The sequence below is a fragment of the Globicephala melas genome, chromosome 1 (assembly GCF_963455315.2).
Source record: "Globicephala melas chromosome 1, mGloMel1.2, whole genome shotgun sequence".
Classification (NCBI taxonomy): domain Eukaryota; kingdom Metazoa; phylum Chordata; class Mammalia; order Artiodactyla; family Delphinidae; genus Globicephala; species Globicephala melas.
This window is the reverse complement of record NC_083314.1, coordinates 136082498-136102361: the sequence shown is the minus strand read 5'-3', so window position 1 is coordinate 136102361 and position 19864 is coordinate 136082498. Positions and strand designations below refer to the sequence as shown.

The 19864-nt window shown below is 39.9% G+C and overlaps 1 protein-coding gene across 10 annotated transcripts in view; it reads left to right on the top strand.

Moving 5' to 3' along the window:
* The window catches only part of NFIA (nuclear factor I A), a 595358-nt gene that overhangs the window by 203464 nt on the left and 372030 nt on the right, over nucleotides 1–19864 (top strand). For 5 of the 10 annotated variants that reach the window (XM_060304981.1, XM_060304976.1, XM_060304960.1 and 2 more), the window contains exon 2: nucleotides 8125–8656. In XM_060304981.1, the coding sequence (XP_060160964.1) occupies nucleotides 8125–8656 (532 nt within the window). Of the gene's footprint in view, nucleotides 1–1736; nucleotides 1836–2333; nucleotides 2699–8124; nucleotides 8657–19864 lie in introns of those variants that run through there. The other 5 variants (XM_060304988.1, XM_060304983.1, XM_030870338.2 and 2 more) reach the window with 2 other exon arrangements.

The following is a 19864-nucleotide window of genomic DNA, read 5'->3' as shown; positions in this document are numbered from 1 at the left end:
CCAGCCCTTGCCTAGAGGGCGCAAACAATCGTCCCATATCCAAAAGTCTTACGAAGGGCGCCAAAAGTTACTTAAGATAATATTGCTAACCGCAGAAAGCTGGAAATCGCGGGCACATCCACTGCTGCAACAAAAGAAGTTTTCAAAGTAGAAATAGCAGCATTAAATTTCTTTCCCCATTTTTTTTTAAACCAGGGCGACGTGCCAGCCCTTTCTAAAAAATTATTTTCCTTTTTTTTGAGATTCAATTAAAAGTCAGCATCTTTGCTGTTTTGGGAAGAGGCAGATGTGAAGTCTATCTTTTAACACACCAAAAGAAAGATTTTAATCTGCTCTGGAAGAAAGCTTCCCAAGAGTACACACTCGGAACAATAACTTCTCACTGTGCCTCAGTTACATGTTGGAACCGTCAGCCAGAAACTTCTATCGAGGAAACTTGGAGCGCGTTGAAGTTATAGATCCCAGCGAGGGTTTTCGTGGCCAGGGATGTTGTCTCCGTTATTCGGCTTGACATTTAGGACGTTTCTCCCCTACTGATAATCCAAGAGGAACCAAGGAAAAGCAGTTGTGTAGTTTGGGAAGACGGGGCTCTCTCATTAAAGGTTTAAGTCATTATTTCCCCTCACCCCTTAATAAATAATCAGAGTTTTCCAAGGAGATTTAGAAGCGGGGTGGGGGGCGCGTGTGAAAATGGTCTCTTGAGAATTCAGGAATTATTCTGGCAATAAAGTAACTGGAGAACAAGCATAAAATCACGTTAGAAAGATGCAGACTATTTCAGAGAACTTTGTTTTCTCCAGTAGCATATTTCTTGCTCCTTACTTTTAAAAAGGGGGTGGGGTGGGGGAGAGTCTGAATGAGAGTGGCCTTAACACGTCACCTCACCCTCACATGCTGAGTGGGCATTCCTACAGTAATTTCCTCTTTTCAGAGGCTCTCTAGCTGTGTAACCTCTACCAAGGTGCAGATTCCCCTGTCTGTGTGCCAGAGCCTTTAACGTGATACAGTCGTCTTTCCTTTTGGAATCTTGAGAAGGATTAGAAAATGCAGCAGGCTGCAAACTAGAGTGAGGGAGATGAGGAGGAAGAAATGGGATGGGGGTTTGGAGGAAGGAGGTATACTTTTTTTTTTCTTTCCCATCAGTGAAGACAGCCTAGAGAGAAAATATGAGGTTAAAAAAAACTGGAAAAGCAGGCTTATTGGCAACTTGCCAAACCCTAAAAACCACCCCCTCTTTTGCCAAAACAATACTTTAGCAAACCTAAAATAATTGCAGGAAGCTCTTTTCCATTTTAAGAACTATTACCTGGGGGAGGGAAAAAGAGGGGATTCTTAAAAGGCACCCTTCCAGAGGTGTCTCAGGAACAGGGACAGTAATGATAGCATGTGTCCAGTTCTGGGCACGTGTTTGTGGACCAGAATATCTCCCTTCCCTAAGGGGACATCCCTTTCACATTTTTTTTTTCTTCCTAAAAAGAGAAAGATGTCATAGCTAAACCACTGTTGTTTCTGAACGTGATAGAACTTTTTCTATGGCGTCTGTGTTCAAACCCACTAGTTTCACAGTCCTGGGAGGGAGAAAGCTAGTTAATCTCCGCCTCCCTTTCTCCAGACACCACCCCCCCCAGCCCCCAAATCCGGTGAATCTTCCTTGTGAAAATTTCCCCCACCACCCCCGCTTCTGGAGGCCATAGGACTGAAGCTGCACAAAGTTTGCAGGATTTTGTGCATAATTACCTCTGCCGACGATCTATTCCCACAAAAAGCTTCGTTGGAGAGACTACAATGCTTTGAGCCGTACCGCATTTCAGAAGGGAACAAAAGTTACCTAGGAGGTCTGATTTTTAAAAAATATTTGCATACATGCAAATTTGCCCCCCCCCGCCTTCTCCGCGGTTCTCTACGTGCCCACGCAGCGAACCGAGGGGTGCAGGGCAACCTGGCAAAGTTGCCCAAGTCTTCCACCGAGGTCCGCGAAGGTCTGCGGCGGGGGTTGGGGGATGGGAACGAGGAAAAGTAGTTTTGTTTGCTTAAGCACATCCTGTGGCAGCCTATAGCTGCCCGGGAGTACAGACTGTAACTGCTCCTCACTGCGTTACCCAGTAATGCGCTGAGCGGGGACTGGGGGGGCGGAGGGGGGTGCCGAGCGAGCGAGCGAGCCAGGGAGCGAGCGAGGGAGCGAGAGAGGAGCGAGCGCGAGCGGCCGCGGAGGCTCGGGACCCGGCTGGCCGCGCGGCGCCGCAGCCGCCCCCTCCCCCACACCGCCCCCCCCACCCCCCCGCGGTGGCGCGAGCGGGCGGCGGCCGTGCGGTGCGGTGCAGAGCGGAGGCGGAGGCGGGCGCGCGGGCAGCTCGCGGGCACCCGGCCGGCGGGCGCGGGAGCTGGAAAGGGTGCGCTATGCCTTTAACGCCCGCGTACAGTAGACATGTATAGTGGAGTGTAGGGAAACTCTAGGCGGGGTTAAAGTTCAGCTCATGGAGCGGCAATAGCGCTGGCTGGCTGCAGTTGAGCCGAGTTGGAAATGTGAACGCAAGAAGCAGGCTTGATTTTTTTTTCTCCCCCCTTCTCTCTCTCTCCTCCTCTCTCCCTCTTTCTCCTTTCTCACCCGCACTCACGCACACCTCCAAACCGCACACCCAGACGCACACGCACACCCCACCGCCGGGCAGTGATGTATTCTCCGCTCTGTCTCACCCAGGTAAGCAGCTGTTTGGATGCGGAGGGGCTGTGGGGGTCGGAGTGGCGGGGGCCGACCTGGAGCCGGGCCGGGGGTGCCGGGGACCCCGGCGCCAGCAGGGCCCGGGACATGTGTCTCGGGGTGTGCCCGTGTCTGCGCGTGTTTCGGTGTGTGTGTGTGTGTGTGTGTGCGCGCGTATGCTCGTTGGAGGGGGGGTGGTGGAGAAATACAGCTTTAAGAAAGTAACTTTGTTTCCATGCGGGTGCATTCCTCTTGCACGGCCATTTGTGTGGGCACATGGCTAATGGCGCCCTCTTATTAATGCGTTAATTAATATCGGGGCGATTGACTGCGGAACGGCGGTGTTTTCGGACGCCCCGCACGTGTTTCGGCGGGGTTGCAGCCCATGACACGCTGAAATCTGGACTCAGCGTTTCTGCAGGCGCGAGGCCGGTTTCTGTAGTTAACGCGGCGCCCGGGGAGGGGGCCGCCGACGGAGCCCCCAGCACGCCCCGCACTCTCGGGGCCGCTGCACCCCTGGCTGCGGGAGAACTCGGGTCCCCGCGCCCGCTGCCCGCCCGCTGAGCCCGCGCCGCAGCAGCCTCCCCAAACTCTTACTTTTGTTTATTGTTTGTCAGCCTTTGGGGTCCGGCCGCGGGAGGGACGCGGGCCAGGGCCCCCGCCGGGACAGCGCCCCTTGGGCATGGGCGGGCGGCGGCGAGCCGGTCCCGGGGCTCGGCGGAGCGGAGCTGCGTGGCCCCGCGTCCCCCCGCGCCGGCCGGGTGGAGCCTGCGTCCTCGCCGCCAGTCGCCCGCTCGCTTTCCCGAGCGAAAGTTTCGGTGTCGGGACGAGCCCACGCTGCGCGGGTCGGCGAGCGACGGAGGCCGCGGGCCGGGGCGCGCCGGGCGGAGTTGGGCTACCGGCCGCGAGCCTGAGCGGCGGCCGGGCCGGACGCGACTCGCCCCCACCCCCCCCGCCGCCGCCGCCGCCGCCGCCGCCGCCTCCCGCTGCTGCCGCGCGACTCGGGCCGCCCAGCGCACAGGACGGGGGCAACTTTTCCCTCCGACCTAACTCGGAGCGTGGGTCTCTGTCGCCCCAGCGCCTCTCCTTTCCATGCCCTCCCTTTCCATCCCTCCCTTGTCTGCACCACCCCCAGGCAAAATATTGCTACTTCACGGCCCCAAGTTTGGTCCCTTTTGAATATATTATTTATTTTCTTTGAGTAAAAGGCATGAAGCTAAAGTGATCTTGCGCTAAAATTTTTTTGAAGAAAAGTGTGAGCCTTCATACTGTTTTGGTACATTGCGATCTGACCATTAATCACCTAGATGAAGTTTGTATGCTTCATATAAAATGTTTATTCACCACTCCCTTCAAAAACCTGCTACCACCTCTTGCTTTCATTTAGCAGGAGATAACGGTTTAACCGGAATACTTTCTGGAAGACTAAAAAGTATCCATAGTTTCTTCTCTCCTCTCTAGTTTCTGGATTCATTTCCCACATGACATGCCTTCTTATTGCAATATCTAACAGTCATCTACCGGCTATTTGATCTCAGAAGACTCTTAAATGCATCTTCTATGTTGAAATGGTCTGTTTGGGATTTAGGCCTAGCATTAATAATGGATAGCAGTTGCTTTTAGTTATTGTAAAAGTTTTTTATTTTTCCCTAACAAACTTCCAAAGTTCCTATTTTAGTAACTCGTGGAAGTATGGAATGAAACTTTTCCAACCAGTTTTGGCAAGGTTCACAATTGCATATGGATAAGATGCAAAGTGTAAGATAATTTGAATGAGTTATGACTACAGTGAAAATGCTGAGATTCAAAGGCTGAAGTTCTAGCTGGCAAAAGTTTGCAACACGTAGAACTGGTAGATAATACCAGTGTGCTGCCCTAGTGGGGAAGGACCTTAGCAGACACATTAGCGTCTTCGCCAGTGAGCTCTCAATAGATAAATTTGTATTTTGGGATGGTGCATACATGAGGATACCTGTGTACCCATGCAGGCCCAGGGCATAGTCAGGTATTTAACAAAGTTGGATTCTTTTGGTTCATGAGCTATTATCACATTAAGAAAGTTTTTTTTTTTTTTTTAAACCTATTTGGCAGTGACATTTAGTAGGCCTTCTTCTGGAAACACCACTAAGAGAAACGCTTACTTAGTGTAACAGTTTGTAAAGAAAATGTACACTAAATAGTGAATGAGGGCCATAAATTTTATGAGTTCTTCTTTTAGAAATTGATTCACAATTTATTTAACTTGCCGGAATATTTATAAAGCTTTAGAGCCAGTTTTAAAAAGAAAAACTTAGGTAGTTTATTGGTCATTAAAGAAAGTCCAGTAAAGCGCAGTGATAAAAATTACTCTAAATGAAAGAATAAAATCCATATACGTGTGCAATTTTTAAAAACTTTATCAGGAAAATTCCAGACATCGTATTTTAATCCATGTGGACACATCTTAACCAAATCATGTACCTGGTCATAGAATGGTAACAGTAGAAATTTATAGGTGAACCTTTGAAAGAAGTAGTTCCAAAAATATCAGCATTCCGTGGTTCCGAAACTTGGCTTACTTACAAACAGATGAACGTTGAAGATGCTGATTCAAAGTCCTACCACTTTAGAAACAGGTTTTCAGGTTTGTTTTTATTGGTGGCCCATAACTTTCTCACTGAGTACATAACGTAAAATATTCTTTGTTTTCTCTTGAATATTTTGAAATATTATATAGCTTATGGTGATATGTGCAACAACATGCTTTATAAGGGCATACTGTTTTGTTTTTAAACTAATTTATGCTGTGCCTGGGCATTTCCTGCAAGTGAATGATGTTCTTTAGTTTTGATGTTCTGGAATATTTCTAATTGTGCATTGAGAAGTATAACTAGCCCTTTCCTTGTGTATGTGAGTAAGAGTCATACAAAATATTGTGCACTTTTATTGGCACATTCTTAAGACCTTTGGGGAGTAATAACTTGTAAATACTTTTGATGTAAAACTGGGAACTTAGATTATTCTTAATGATTAGTTGAGATAGTTGGCCTCATTTAAGGATTTTTATGATGAGATATATGGGCAGTTGGTTGGCAGGTAAACAAAATCCTTTTGAACACGAATGCACGCAGTTCGCAGTTCTCTGAGAAGCATATTGGGAGTATCTTCGAACACTTAAATGTCACATTAGAAGGTTTATTTTAAATGTTTATCATCATTAATAAAGCTCTTTAATATGACAAGGTTTTGACATAAATATGAATTGTTTGGAGCTAAGTTATTCTTTGCATTTTAAAATGGGGCTGAGACTTTAAAATGAAATCCTCATTTTGGTGAAAGCTCACTTTGTAGTTAAGGTAGACTCCGGGCGTTCTTTGCATAATTCCACAGAGCCTTGGTCCCTAGCATGTCTTGTGTATATGAGAAAATCAGTCAATGTGAAGGACTGTTTCAAACCCCAAATTTATGTATTTTAGAGCATTTCAAGGATGAGCTCAGAATTTAGTAATGTTTAAATGCTTTGCAGTTTGGCGTATACCTTATAGATAAACTGTGACTTGAAAAATGCTCCCCCCACCCCATTTCTCTCTTCTAAAGTACGGCAATAGGAAAGATTCTCAAGCATCAGAAATTTTAAAGTGCTAATGGTGTATGGGGAAGAATAATAGAATTCTTGTATTTTTCTCTGTTTTTTTCTCCACTTAAAGAATGCACATGTGTTGTGAAAGCTGACTTCTCTTTTGGATTCTTTTATTGAAAAAGAGCAGTTTTCAAACCTAAACTTGAAATACGGAGCCTGAAATTTGTTGAGAGAGGAAAAAAAAAATGTTGATTATTGAAATGATTTAGTGTGTATTATATTAATATAACCTTACTTTAAAAAAAAAGTTATATGTAGTGTTTAAGTGATTGATTATAACTTACAATATTTTAACAGGCTTGATTGTTAAAGTATTTCACCAATTTTAAGCACTCAGTTTATATTTGAACATTTAAAAATTAATAATTGCTTTAATAGTAATAATATTTTGGACATTACAGTTACTTGTGCCTCCAAAATATATTTAGATGGATATTACAAACCAAAAAAGAATGCATTTTATATTTGTCTGTCCTACACCCTTTTAAAAAAAGTCATCAAATATCTCTTTGGTTTTCTTATCCTCATTTATTTGAAAGTAAATAATTTATCTTTTGGGGGGAGGGTTGTGCGGTGGAGAGAAGTTAAGATTAGTAAGATTACTGTGGGTTGGTTAATCAAAAGTTAGATGTACTCAGAAAGCTTTGTGGAGTTACTGTTTAATTTTTCTTTAATTTTATATTTCTACTTCCTAAGAAAATGTCAAGTAAAAGAATCAAACATTTTCCATAAAACAGTAAGAAAAATTTAAATGTTTTAAATTCAATTTTATTTTCAAATTACTTGGATTTTAAGAGGCAACCATGAGGGTTTCCCGGGAGTCTCGTAAACATTGAATATACCAGGTTCCCTGTTTCTCTGTGAGAAAAAGCCTGAAATATTATTTTCAAAATTTGAATGAGTATTCTGTTTTTTCGGAATGATTATTACTGAAGGTATTTCACAATCAGATCAGTAAATTGAATGTGTTTAGTTGCAACCGTGTTGTCACAGTGACGCATTCTTTACTATCTGGCTTGTACGCTTTTCTTTGTTTTTTTTTTTCCTTTTTTCCCTGTTTTGTTTCATTTCTATAATATCAGCAATTATGTCTTGAACATAGATCTTTTATTTTAGTCTGGTGAATATCAAATCCATCTCTTCTTTTGTATATGGACCTGCCAAATTTTTCTAAGTTTTTGACTAAAAAAAATTGTGTGTAACTAATACTTAGAAAGGAATTAGATGTTACCAAAATGACTAAGAAACAGATCAGAGTCTACATCAGAGTCTACTTTTAGAGGGGAAAGTCTTTGTTTCCATTGATCGTAGAGATGATTTTTGCTCCTAGACTTCCATAAACATTGACTGGCATCTAAATGTTTAGGATTTGCCAATCTGGCCGCCGAGCCCTGGCTGTACTACAAGTAGTGAGGTCAAGGCTGGAGCAAAATTAGATATGCCTTCCTTGAAATAGGGTTAAGATTATATGTTGTTATAAACATTTCGATAAACTTCACTTACTGTCTAAGGAACCTGGGACCTAGGCCCGACAATAGAACCTGGTACACTTCCGTGAACATAACAAAACATTTTTTACTTTTTAACAGTTTTCTTCTTTAAGATTGTGAGACATGATACCGATGAATTTTTTTTCCCCCCTCTTGGACTTCCCAAAGGGATCCCACGTATGATTTTGGTAACATAATGCTTGAATCAAATTTCAAGTGAAATAAGGATATATTTTTTTAAAGGTGAACACCTGAAGAAGCGTTGTTGCCTTTTGTTTTCATTATAGTTATATTTTTGTCTTCATTCATTTCCTCAGGATGAATTTCATCCTTTCATCGAAGCACTTCTGCCCCACGTCCGAGCCTTCGCCTACACATGGTTCAACCTGCAGGCCCGAAAACGAAAATACTTCAAAAAACATGAAAAGCGTATGTCAAAAGAAGAAGAGAGAGCCGTGAAGGATGAGTTGCTAAGTGAAAAACCAGAGGTCAAGCAGAAGTGGGCATCTCGACTTCTGGCCAAGTTGCGGAAAGATATCCGACCTGAGTACCGAGAGGATTTTGTTCTTACAGTCACAGGGAAAAAGCCTCCGTGTTGTGTTCTTTCCAACCCAGACCAGAAAGGCAAGATGCGAAGAATTGACTGCCTCCGCCAGGCAGATAAAGTCTGGAGGTTGGACCTTGTTATGGTGATTTTATTTAAAGGTATTCCGCTTGAAAGTACTGATGGCGAGCGCCTTGTAAAGTCCCCGCAGTGCTCTAATCCAGGGCTCTGTGTCCAGCCCCATCACATAGGGGTTTCTGTTAAGGAACTCGATTTATATTTGGCATACTTTGTGCATGCAGCAGGTAAGTGCAATGGTGAAAAGTCGGTCCACTTTCTCGCGTGTGCTTTTTTTCCTGATGACCTCTGTATGTGCTGGGCCATTCCCGAGCTCCCTACGGCAGGCCATGTCCACATGGACGGTGTGGTATCCAAGGTAGACCAACATCAGAGTAGCCAGATCCTCCATTGTTTGAGGTTCCACCTTCATTCAGGTGGAAAAGCATAGCTTGGAGAGCATTCTCGCTAAGTTTAGTTCTTTTGTCAAGTAGTGTTCTCAGAGGTGTTAGTAGTCAGTTATGGGATATGTTTAAATCACGTTTTTTGATGAGGGGTGAGAGAAGTCTTATAAAAACCCTTGTAAGAAAGAGTCTGTTTTAACTGGCAAGTGATCTAGTTAAAAAGCGTTTAATTTGGTAGTGAGGCAATATTTTTAGTTGCTTTTCTTCTGGGAGTGTTTTTATCTACTGGGGTCTCTTGAACCCCCCTGCTAATTAAGAAGAGGTTGGAGGTAAGATTGCTATCAAATCGCTGATCATTTATGAAGGAAAAGGAAATCACACTAGTACAAACTTAGTAGCTTTGTATTAGGAATACTTAGTGTTGTTTACAATAGCTAAAGGAAAAAACGAACCAATTCTTTAAGTAATTGATGGAAAGATTAATCTTAAAAGTAACCAAACCTGTATAGTTCATGAGCACATTGAGAAATAGATATTGATAATTGATTTGGTGAGTTGCTTGATTTGTAATAAAATTCTTTATTGTTCCAAGGCGGTTTTCAAGGCATGCTTTACCTGTGCATATTACAGCATGCAGAATAGCATTCAGGATAAAACTATTGAGGACTGGATAAAATAATGCATTTTTACTTTGTTCCTCTCATCTTGTTTTAGACAAAAGGCTCATTGTGTTACGTGAAAGCTCAGGTCTTGTGAAACTTGTTGACTTTTTATATGTACATATCGGTCTTGCTAGATTACCTTCATGGCAGTTACTTGAGCCAGATGGAAGAAAGAAGGTTGTGGAATCCTACCAGTAGGTTGTTTTGGGGTTCATGTATTTTTTTTTCATAAAGGACAGAGAAGATGTTACCTGTAAAAGCGATACTCCATTGTTTTGCAAAACATTTTCAATTCTAAAAATATGAGCTCTTAGAAGTCATCTGATATCCTATTCTATTATTTTTCTCAATATATGTTTTAGAAAGAGAACTTTTGTTATCCATCCGTCCTTACATAAGAAACTGGAGAAATTTACTTTGCAAGCATGTCACATCATCATTTGCATTCTGTTGGCAGGGGATAAATGAGTATTTTAGAGGATGTGATCTGTAAGTGTTTCAACTATTTGGGTTTTTGAAAATGTATACTTAATTATAAGAAGTGCCTGTTGCTTTAGCCAGTTCTGGGTAGCGAAAACGAAAAGGCAGCACCTTTCAGATGACCTCTGAACAGGAACAAGTGGCCCTTTCTTAACTCCCTGTTAACCCTATTGTTGTTACTTTATTTTGTCTATTGAAAAAGCAGAGTTAAAATTTTTTCAAAATTTATTTGCATATATAAGTGGAGCATCTACTAGGACAAGGTGCGAAAAAAGTTGTGGGTATTATATGCTTTGGGGGAGCACTCTCTAAAAATCTTGTGTTTCATCTCTTTGATATTTGGAGAAGTAAATAACATAATAAATGCTCTAATGGACCAATATAAGAAATTGCAGGTGTCAGTGGGTGATGCCCATCATGGTAGGTGCTTCCTTACAAGGTAACATCAAAGCGAAATACCTGTTATGCGTTTATTGGTGTGAGCAGCATCTCTTCTAATTTTTAGATGTGAACGTTTCCCTTAGATTCACAGAGACACGGCCTTCCTCGCTCTCGCCGTTTCACGTTGGATTCTCTCTCGCTATTGACAGTTTGTGCCTGTGCTGTGGCTCCAGATCCCTTGAGCCATCATAGTTGCTGTGGTTTCAGTGACCTGAAGGGTGATGTTGGTAAAATGGCAGGTAGACTGTTGCTTAGGAGAGTTAGCATCCTTATTGCTTATGAAAGATTTATTGCCAGCACTGTGGATCAGACTACCTTTCGGTTCGGTTTTCCTGCGCCTCCCAGAATCCCTCGGTCGCCTGAACGGTGGCCAAGTACAGGCCATTGGCTCTCCCTGCGCAGCCGTGGCGCCTCTGTGCGCACCAGGATGGGTCTGAGGGATGCTCAAGGCCTTTTGTCTGAAAATATCTCAAATGTGATTTAAGAGATTTAGAGACCTGTTATTTGTGGAAGGGAAGCTGCCAATACAAATAGGAGGTAGATCGGTCAACTCACATACAACTGATTTGACAAGCATCTGTTATAATGCTGAAGATTTGTAAACACTAAACAATGTTTTTACCTCCTTAAAAGTTTTGAGAACTTGCCAGTATTGGCAGGAGGCAGAGACTCTGAAATGTGCTTCAAGAAACATGCCAAAACCATTGTGGCCTTTTCACCTATAGTCTTTTTTTTTCCTCTCTTTCTTTTACATGTATTTTTTTTCTTCCAAAATGCCATTTTTCCCCCTTGATGGCCACGGGAAGATCCTTTTTTTTCTTTCTAAAAATGCATATAATAATTATTGCTTCATGCCTCAGCCTCTCCTTGGGAAGGAAGTTGAAATCTTAGAACGCACATGTAAATACTGGAAGTTACTGCAGAATCAATTGTTTTTTAAAAGCGGAGGTGATTTTTCTAAGATGTATTGAGACGCTAAAATACAATACATAAACTGCATTCTTTTTTCTTCTCCTCTAAATCCAGGGGCATTAGAACTGTGTGAATTTTGTGGCTGATAACCAGTAACAAGTGTAATGAAATCGGAGTGATTCCATAAGCCTGAGAATTTCATCTCATTAAAAGTATAAAAGAGTAAAACCATTTTATGCCTTTAATTTGGTCTCTCTTTGAGTCGTTCTTCCCATGTATCATATGACAACTTTGAGATATTATGGTATTGTGGTAAATGGTGTTCTTTGTGGGCATGTAACAGTAAAGCTAATTTATGACCAGTCTTTACCAGATGATCTGTATCAGAATCTACAATATACCCGGCACGTGGCAAGGTCACAATTTAAGTTGTTAAGGTCATAACCTTAGCCACCAGGCATTTGACCTTTTAGATAAAGTTAACCTTTGTTCATTAGTAGGCACTCAACCGAGAACTTTCTGGAGAGTTTTTTTTTTTTTTTAAACTGCTTCTGTATAACTTCTGGTAATGTAATCAGATTCTAGAAAGATTTTCTGTTGAGTTAGTTAAATTTTGTAAGAGGTTAGACTTTTTAAGGACTCATCTCTTGGATAGAGGTAGGTTGCTGTATCTAGGCCATAAAATGACTTTTTATAGTTATTACCTGCTGCGGGTAGAATGAAAGCTGAGGTAGCTGTGTGGAGATGTTTAAAAACTAAAATTAAACAAATAGAATTATGTTTAATTCAATGAAGGCCTTTGCTAATTTTTGAGTGGCATTAGGCCCCAAAGCTAAATCACAATGAACATCTTCACTTTTTGCAGATGAGGAATTTTTTAAGATTGGAAGTATTTTTAGTTACCTTAAAATTCACTCTGAAAGACTAATACATGACCAGAATTTGTCAGGTAGTTGCTGTAATTGCTAATTAGCCAGGGATGGAGCGAATTGAACTTGTCCTAATGGTAGCAGGAGTACTTGTTAGTTTCAGGGTAGAAAGTGAACGCGTTTGCACAGTAGTGTTTTAGTTTAATAGTTACGGATCGCTTCCATGGTCTCCCTTTACTACCTTTACTTAGTGTTGCTCGGCAGGAATAGTAAAGGTCCCGTCGCTTACTGAAAGAGTTGCGGTGTCTGAGAAGCCTGGTGCCGGTCCTGGAAGCCTGACAGTGGTGTTACTGACGACCACATTACCTGTACCATATTGTCCACTTAATTATGCTGTCCTGAACGCTCATTTCAAATTATTTACATTACTGCTAGTTCTGCTCTGATAGGACACGTATTATTCCATTTCAGCAGAGAGAGAGAGACTCCCATTCAGGTGCATTCTAGTTGTAATTTGGCTTCGTGATTGCCATTCCTTCATATAGTAATAGAGAAAGCCGTGATATGCAGATAGACCAGATGGTCATGTTGACAGATTGAGAATTCACTTCCTGCTGCTCCAGAGCAGGTGTAAGATTAGGAGTGTCTGTGTAGGAACGTGTGTGCGCTTCGTGTGCATGTGTGTGCACATCCAGGCTGCACACAGAGTGCTGGTTAGAGTAGGGGGAATGATTTCTTTTTTTAAAAAGCTGCTACCTTAAACACAGTGTAACTGTGTAAGGTTATCAGTGCATACAGAATAATAATTGTAAAAAAATTTAAGTTGATAATGTTAGATTGTTACAGTTTATAATTTTATGCCAAATTAATTATGATAATTTTTAAATTTTTAGGTAACTTACCATGTTAGTTTGTGGCAGGATTGTATATCTAAAATATATTCAATATATTCTGTTAACAGGGGTTTGTGTGTATGTGTGTTTACACTCAAATCCAAGACTATACATTATTGAATTAAACTTCTTCATTACCCTAATAAACTCCTTAGTAGAAAGTTGTGTAGTTAGTTTCTGTGATTTATAATAATAAAAAAACATATTTGGAAAAAGAAGGGGTAAGATTAATATACAGTGATATTTAATGAAGACAGTAAGTACCACCCTATCTCAAACTCTAACCTTAAACTAAAGGTGGATTTTGTGGCTGATTGATCTACTGTAACTTATTGGTATATGCACACAGTTATAGAAAATGTCATTTATCTTTCTGTTTATCTTTTAATTCTTTAAGGGAGATAGCACAATCAACAAACTTGAGATTAAATATGGCTTTTATATCCTTGAGTATTTTCTGCATAACTTGAAGATAGTAACAATATCCTCTATTTAGAACATAGTAACAATACCCTTTATCTAGAATGTAGTGAGGAAGATGGAAGTTGAAGGATAGAGAGTGTAGAGGTATAGGTGTTCTTGAGTAGAAGGGAGGTCAGCTCATTTATGGCTCAGAGGTTTGAGTGTTGGTAAGAAATTTCCCAATGCTGCTGGCTTGGATTTGCCTTGTCTGCTTTTCCACCCAGTGATGGATAGCATTAATTTGAACCTATTTAGGGCTAGTGTGGGAGAAACCACAGCCTTTGTTGTGGTCACTGGTATACACAGTAGGACTGGTTGTTTTCCTTGGTTAAGGCCTCAAGCTGCTTCCAGAGGATGCAGAACAGCCTGTCGGTTTTTTAAAACTTGCACAGAAGCAGCAACAATTCTAATTGCTCACAAATGTTAATATAGATTATTGAAAACAATTTTGAGGTTAGGATAGAAGAAAAAACATAAAATACAGATTGCGTTCATTGAATGTGCTAAACACCAGTTCGTTGTCATTTCAGCAATTATTTCCCCATGGTCGTTTAGAGGTCAGATCTTGCTTTTAAATATATTATAAATTGTAAAGCCTTGGAAGGTGATGTCAGGGGAAGGAAGAAGAAGTCAGGTGGAGGAGGAAGAGAATGAATAAACTGACATGCTTTGTTAAGAGAAACATAAAACCGTGAACTTAATGGCAAATGGAGATGCTCTAAAAAGTGTTTTGGTTTAAGTAATGACTGTAAAAGGATCCCAAGCAGCAGGATATCTAGTGGAGAATTTTATAATCCATCTCACCATCATTTTTGCATAGTATGCTTCAGATTAAGAGACCTATTGGGGGCTTTGGAGTTTCTATTCAGATTGTTAGAAAGAAAAGTTTTGCAGAAATTCTTTGTAGGGTTTAGGGGTCTAGTTAGGGACACTGTGGCATGCATAAACTTGGAAAAGGGGCTATTGAGATATTCGTTATTATTACCATTTTGCTTTTTAAGGGGTAACCTACAATGTTGTCAACATTTTAGCTCTCTCCCGCTAAGGCAACTGTAAGATAGAAATGATTGATCCAAACTTTGGTGTCCCTGAACTTACCGGAATTCTCCAGCTGCTGCTAAGATAGAAATGGCTTTTTCCCTAGGCATTTCCTAAAATATTAGAAAACAGTGCTTCATGTTTTGGTATGATAATTCCACAGGGTAAAAGTATATTTTATCTAATGGAATTAGTCTTCTTATTAATACTTTAGTGAAATAAACATGGCTTATGAGCCAAAGGAATAATTCCACAAATGACAAATTGCTGCTACTTTGTAGCAGAGGATATTTTTGCTTTTCTGTTTGTAAGAGACACTAAATGAGATAAGATTGAGAGAAATAAGTTCATTTGTGTTACGTATTTTGGCGAGTTTGTTCTGTGATATATTGCTAATCTCAATCTCAGAAATGATCAGGATGATCATAATAACTGGAGTTTGAAGTGGAATAGCTTTAATGTTTTTTGAGAACTTTAAACTATTTGTCTTAAACTCTTTGTCTTCATGTCTTACACATATTTTCCTAGTGGTAAATTTTGGACCTAAATCGATTGAGAGTAGAGAGAAGGAGATGGATGGAAGAAAGGAAGGAAGGAAGGCAGGCAGCCAGACAAATAACTTTTATTGTCTATTTTGCAGCAAGTACAGTCCTAAGTTTTGCCATACATTGTAGCTTTCTTTTATTTTTTTTCTTTAACTTCACAGGAGTATTGTAAATAAGTAATTCACTGTCCGTTTGGACAGGTGAAAATCAAGTCTCAGAGGTGCCAAGGGATTTGTGCAGAGCAAGATTAAACCCAGGCCTCCTGATTCCATATCCTATGCTTTTAAAAACAAAATTCAGATCCATTCTATATCCCTGTCTATATCCTGTTGTCTGGCGTTGGATGTCACTTAAGTGGTATCACACACCCACCTTGAGTCAAAGGGGAAATAAAAAGTCAAAATCCAAACCTTTCCCACGGAGATATTTTACTGTGGAGTTTGGTTTTAGCCGCAGAATGAAGCCACACTTGGTTAGAAGAGGGAGAAATGGTCTCATGCTTGTTAGTGTTGGGGTCAAAAATCTGGAATGACTTGTTCTTTCTTGTTTTTAGAATGTAGAAGTTTAGTGAATAGAAGCATTATAACACAGGTTTAAGAAATTTTTTTTTGTAAGATGAAGTTAGATGAATTGGTTCTAGATGCTTTGGTAAGCCATTGAGAATTAAAGCAAGCATTATTTTAAAAATCAGAATTGCATGTAATATTTTACTAGGTAAATTTTTATGCATTTTAAAATATGCACAAGAGATATGTATTTCTAACGTCCTTCGATGATTAGATTTAAAAGTTTTAAATTTACTTTGTTTCCAAAAGTTTCTGTGATTATGGCTGTGTGTAATTATTTAAAGGAAAGCAGAAATGGAATTTTATTAGTTAAAAAATTGTTTTTTAACTTAAAAGACAAAGGAAGAAAATTGAAAATAGGGAAAAGTTTCATTTTAACGCCCTTAAATGACTAACTGATTTATTGATGGATTTATTTAATGCCCTTATTTTCACTTCTTTAAACTGCGGCAAGATTAGTTCTTAATGACTTTAGTGCAGAAGTTCAAAGCCTCACTCAACATGAATTTTATAACTGTAAATAGAAAAAAGATTATAATTATAACATACTACATCTATTCATTTTATGTATGAATTCTTCTAGTGTTTATTTTTTTAAAAAGCTGCTGAACTGAACTTATATTAAATAAAATAGAAATGTGACTTTCTTTTTAAGTTTCTTTTTTTTTAAGAAATGCTAATAAATCTGAAAGTTAGGGTGTGGAATGTCAGTCACCCCAGAAAGGGAAAACTGAGGTGTGTGATAAAAGTGATTAAATTGGAAACAAAAGAGGATTGCAATTAAAAAAAATAGGACTCACACCCCATTGTCCTCTCCATCAGGTTCCATACTGCCTACCTTTGATGTCTCTGATGAGTGTTTCTGGTGGTCCCAATAGCTTATGAGTTTCCAAACAGAAACAATTTTCAGAGCATATATATTGATGTAAATATTTTAATGGCTATTTTTGAAATATTCTATGGGTTATAAAAGCCAGATGAAATAAAAATAGCAATAAAATGTATTTTAAAAATGAATAAGATTTAACAACTTGTATGTATGTCTGTGTAGCATCTGCCATTGTCAGACTGTTGTCTTTGTTGCTATGGTTTGGGTGATTTTATTTCCTTTTGTAATTTTGCCAGCCTGTGATTGGCTAATGCAACATGTTCACGCTGTTGGGGAAGATGTATCTGTGGTGAGTTATATAGCTTTATCCAAGGGGTAATTTTTGGTAGGGAAAGGTATTTGTCAGTGGATAATAGGAACTGTGGTGCTACAATATCAATTTTAATTGGATTTTTAAAATTAGGGACATATTAATATGGGAAACTCAGAACTGTCTCTTCTGTGTTATGTGCCTTCCTCTTTCCTCTTCCCCTATTGGAAGCATTTAGAATTCTATGTATTTTAATTTTAAAGGGATTAGTTATTTAAGTTTAAGGTCCCACATAAAGTGAATATTGTATGTACGGGATCCCATCATTGTCACTTTCAAATATTCCATTGCCTTTCAAAGGAGCTGACATTACAAGTCCTTAGGTTGACAAATTCTCATCAACTTTTGTGAAAATTTTGGCTGCAGAAGGAGTAAAGTCAAAAGAGGGCCATAGACAGATGGATTTCAGTGTTAAGATGACATCAAGCCCTTCTTGTGGCATTTTTAAACATTCCAAATGAATGAGGAATGGAGATGCTTACAGAGCTTACTGTAGAATAAGTAATTAAGATACTGTGCATCTGCATGTAAACCTTCGTAGCATACTATTCAGCAGAGCTGTATGGGCTCAGATATAATAGCAGATGAACAATGAAAATCATAAACATCTTTTATGCTGAGTATAATTCATAAATAATATTAGATATAAAAAAGTGTTGATGGAAAACAGTGTATACCTGAGAATATATTTTTAGCATTAAGTAATTGGAAGTTAAAGATAAGTTGGGTTACAAACACTTAAGATGAAGTAAGGATTCTGGATAAGAATTTGGCAAAAACTTGTCTGCATCTTTGTAGGACTGTGGCACGATTTTTGCATGGGTGTCTTTTATATAAAAAGTACTGAGTTACTAAAGTTTCTGATCGATTCATTTAGTTGGCTTTTTCTCCCCTTCTTTTAAATGGTGGAGGTTCTCTTTGGGAGAGTAGTTTCGAGTAACTTCTGAGAATGAAGTCTTTGTAACTTGATGCTCTTCAACAGCATAACTATTGTTGTATGTTCCTGTCCGGGAAAGATAGTTATTGCAGTACTTTTATTGTATGGCCTCTTAATATGTGACAAGGACTTTTATTAAGAATTCTTTTTTCTTTTAAATGTACTTTTAGAAGTCCCTTACCCTCCTGACCCAATCAGGGATTACAGTGGTTTTTAAGAAGATTCAAATGAATTTTTATTATTTTCTTGGCTCATTTACTGTATAGACAAAAGTCTTATTTTTTTTAAAAAAAAGTCTCTGGAATCATGTATTTTAGATATTCTGTAAAATAAAGTAGGAATAGAAATTAACAGAAAAGTGCCATCTCATTGGGCCCAGGATGTATACAGTTCTTGGAGAATGAGGCTATTGCAGCCTGAAATTTTAGGGTTGAAGAACTAATTGTTCTGAAGCTATTTGCCCCTCATCTCAGAAAAGACGGCAAACATGCAAAATGGATAAATGTAATCCTTTGTACTTTTACCACCTACATTTTTAAACTATAGTGACTGTGATTTCTCCAGAAAGGTCAGAGGTTTCAGACAGAAGGCTTTGTGATTCTTCAAAGAGAGACATTTTCAATTTTGCTATCTAATGACTGATTATGCATAGCTTTTAACTTTATTTGCAGTTGAGCCTCAGGTGCTGGGATGGGGGTGATGCTGAGTAAGTGAGGCCGGGTCATGAGACAGCGGAACTGGAGGGAGACAGCTAGATGGGAGAGGAACATAGATGCACATTTAGGGATTTGCATGTTTGGCCCTTTATTACTGACACCTTTAAAAAAGTGAGAGCAGAGCAGCTGCAACGGTACGTTTTGCTTTGTGCTAGAGCATTCTGTGACAGACTCTTAAATATTTTGGGCACTTGAAGGAGTTTACATAGCTGGCTGCCATTTTTTAGGATTGGCTTTGTTGGTTTTCTGAATTGTGGATATGGGTTTCTTTGACTTTATGTGGGTTTCTTTGTTTCTGTTTTGTTTTCCTTTTGGACTTCTCCAAGTTTTGGAGAATTTTTCATGTTGGGTGGTAGGGGCGAGTGGAGTTGGTAGATGGCTTTTGTTGTGGTTTACTCCTGTTATTTAGGAAACAGAGGTTCAGAGAGTGCTCGTAGCTCACTCAAGGTCACGCCAATGGTAGTGGCAGAGCCGGGATGAAAGCCAGATCTGTCAGACCCCAGACTAGTCTCGTTAACCTCCATGATATTTAAGTTGGTTCTTATACATTATTTTATTAGCTCTTCATATAAACCTTACCTTTTGGGTAGGGGAGCTTTTATAATTGCCTTTATGCTGCTGAGAAACAGAGAGGCTGAGTAATGTGTCCATGGTACATGGTTAGTAAGTGGTTAGGGCTGGTAAGTAGGTCTGACCCTTTTATGGCCTGTTTTTCTCTCTCAAGTGTTTCCCAGTATTATCATACTCCCTAAGCTCTGCCTTGGAATTTATGGATGGGGCTAAAACTGTTCTCTGGCAGTACATTATAGTGCTGAAAACCATTGTTTTCTCTAAAGTTTAAAAAGTGGTGAGCAGCTAGACCTTGTCCTGGTTTGTTAATAGATTCAGAATTTTATACCTTGAAGGAAACTTAGAGGAAACCTTCATTTTGCCGGTGAAGAAACTTAGTCTATGCATCCCAGGAGCTCTGGAGATAGAAAATTCTTGTATAAGTTGAGGAGCAGTTGTGGCCTGTTATCATTTGCATCAAGGTGGATGCTCTTTGGTTGGTGTTGGCATAGAAGATGTATTTTGGTTGCCTTTATTGACAGTTTCCACCATGTCCTTGGCAACTCAGTTCAGCAAACATGTTTTGAGCGCTCACTATCTGTTAGGCACTGTGTTAGGTGCCAAAAATACACAGCTGAAGAAAATACTGGGAGATGAGTTGTTGCTATCTTAGATGAATTTTCCTCAGAAACTAAGATTTTAAGGCTTTCAATGTTTTAAAATTAGGATTCTCCCAACTAATAGCCCATTAGAAGTTTTAGACATTTGCAGAACTGGTTGTTG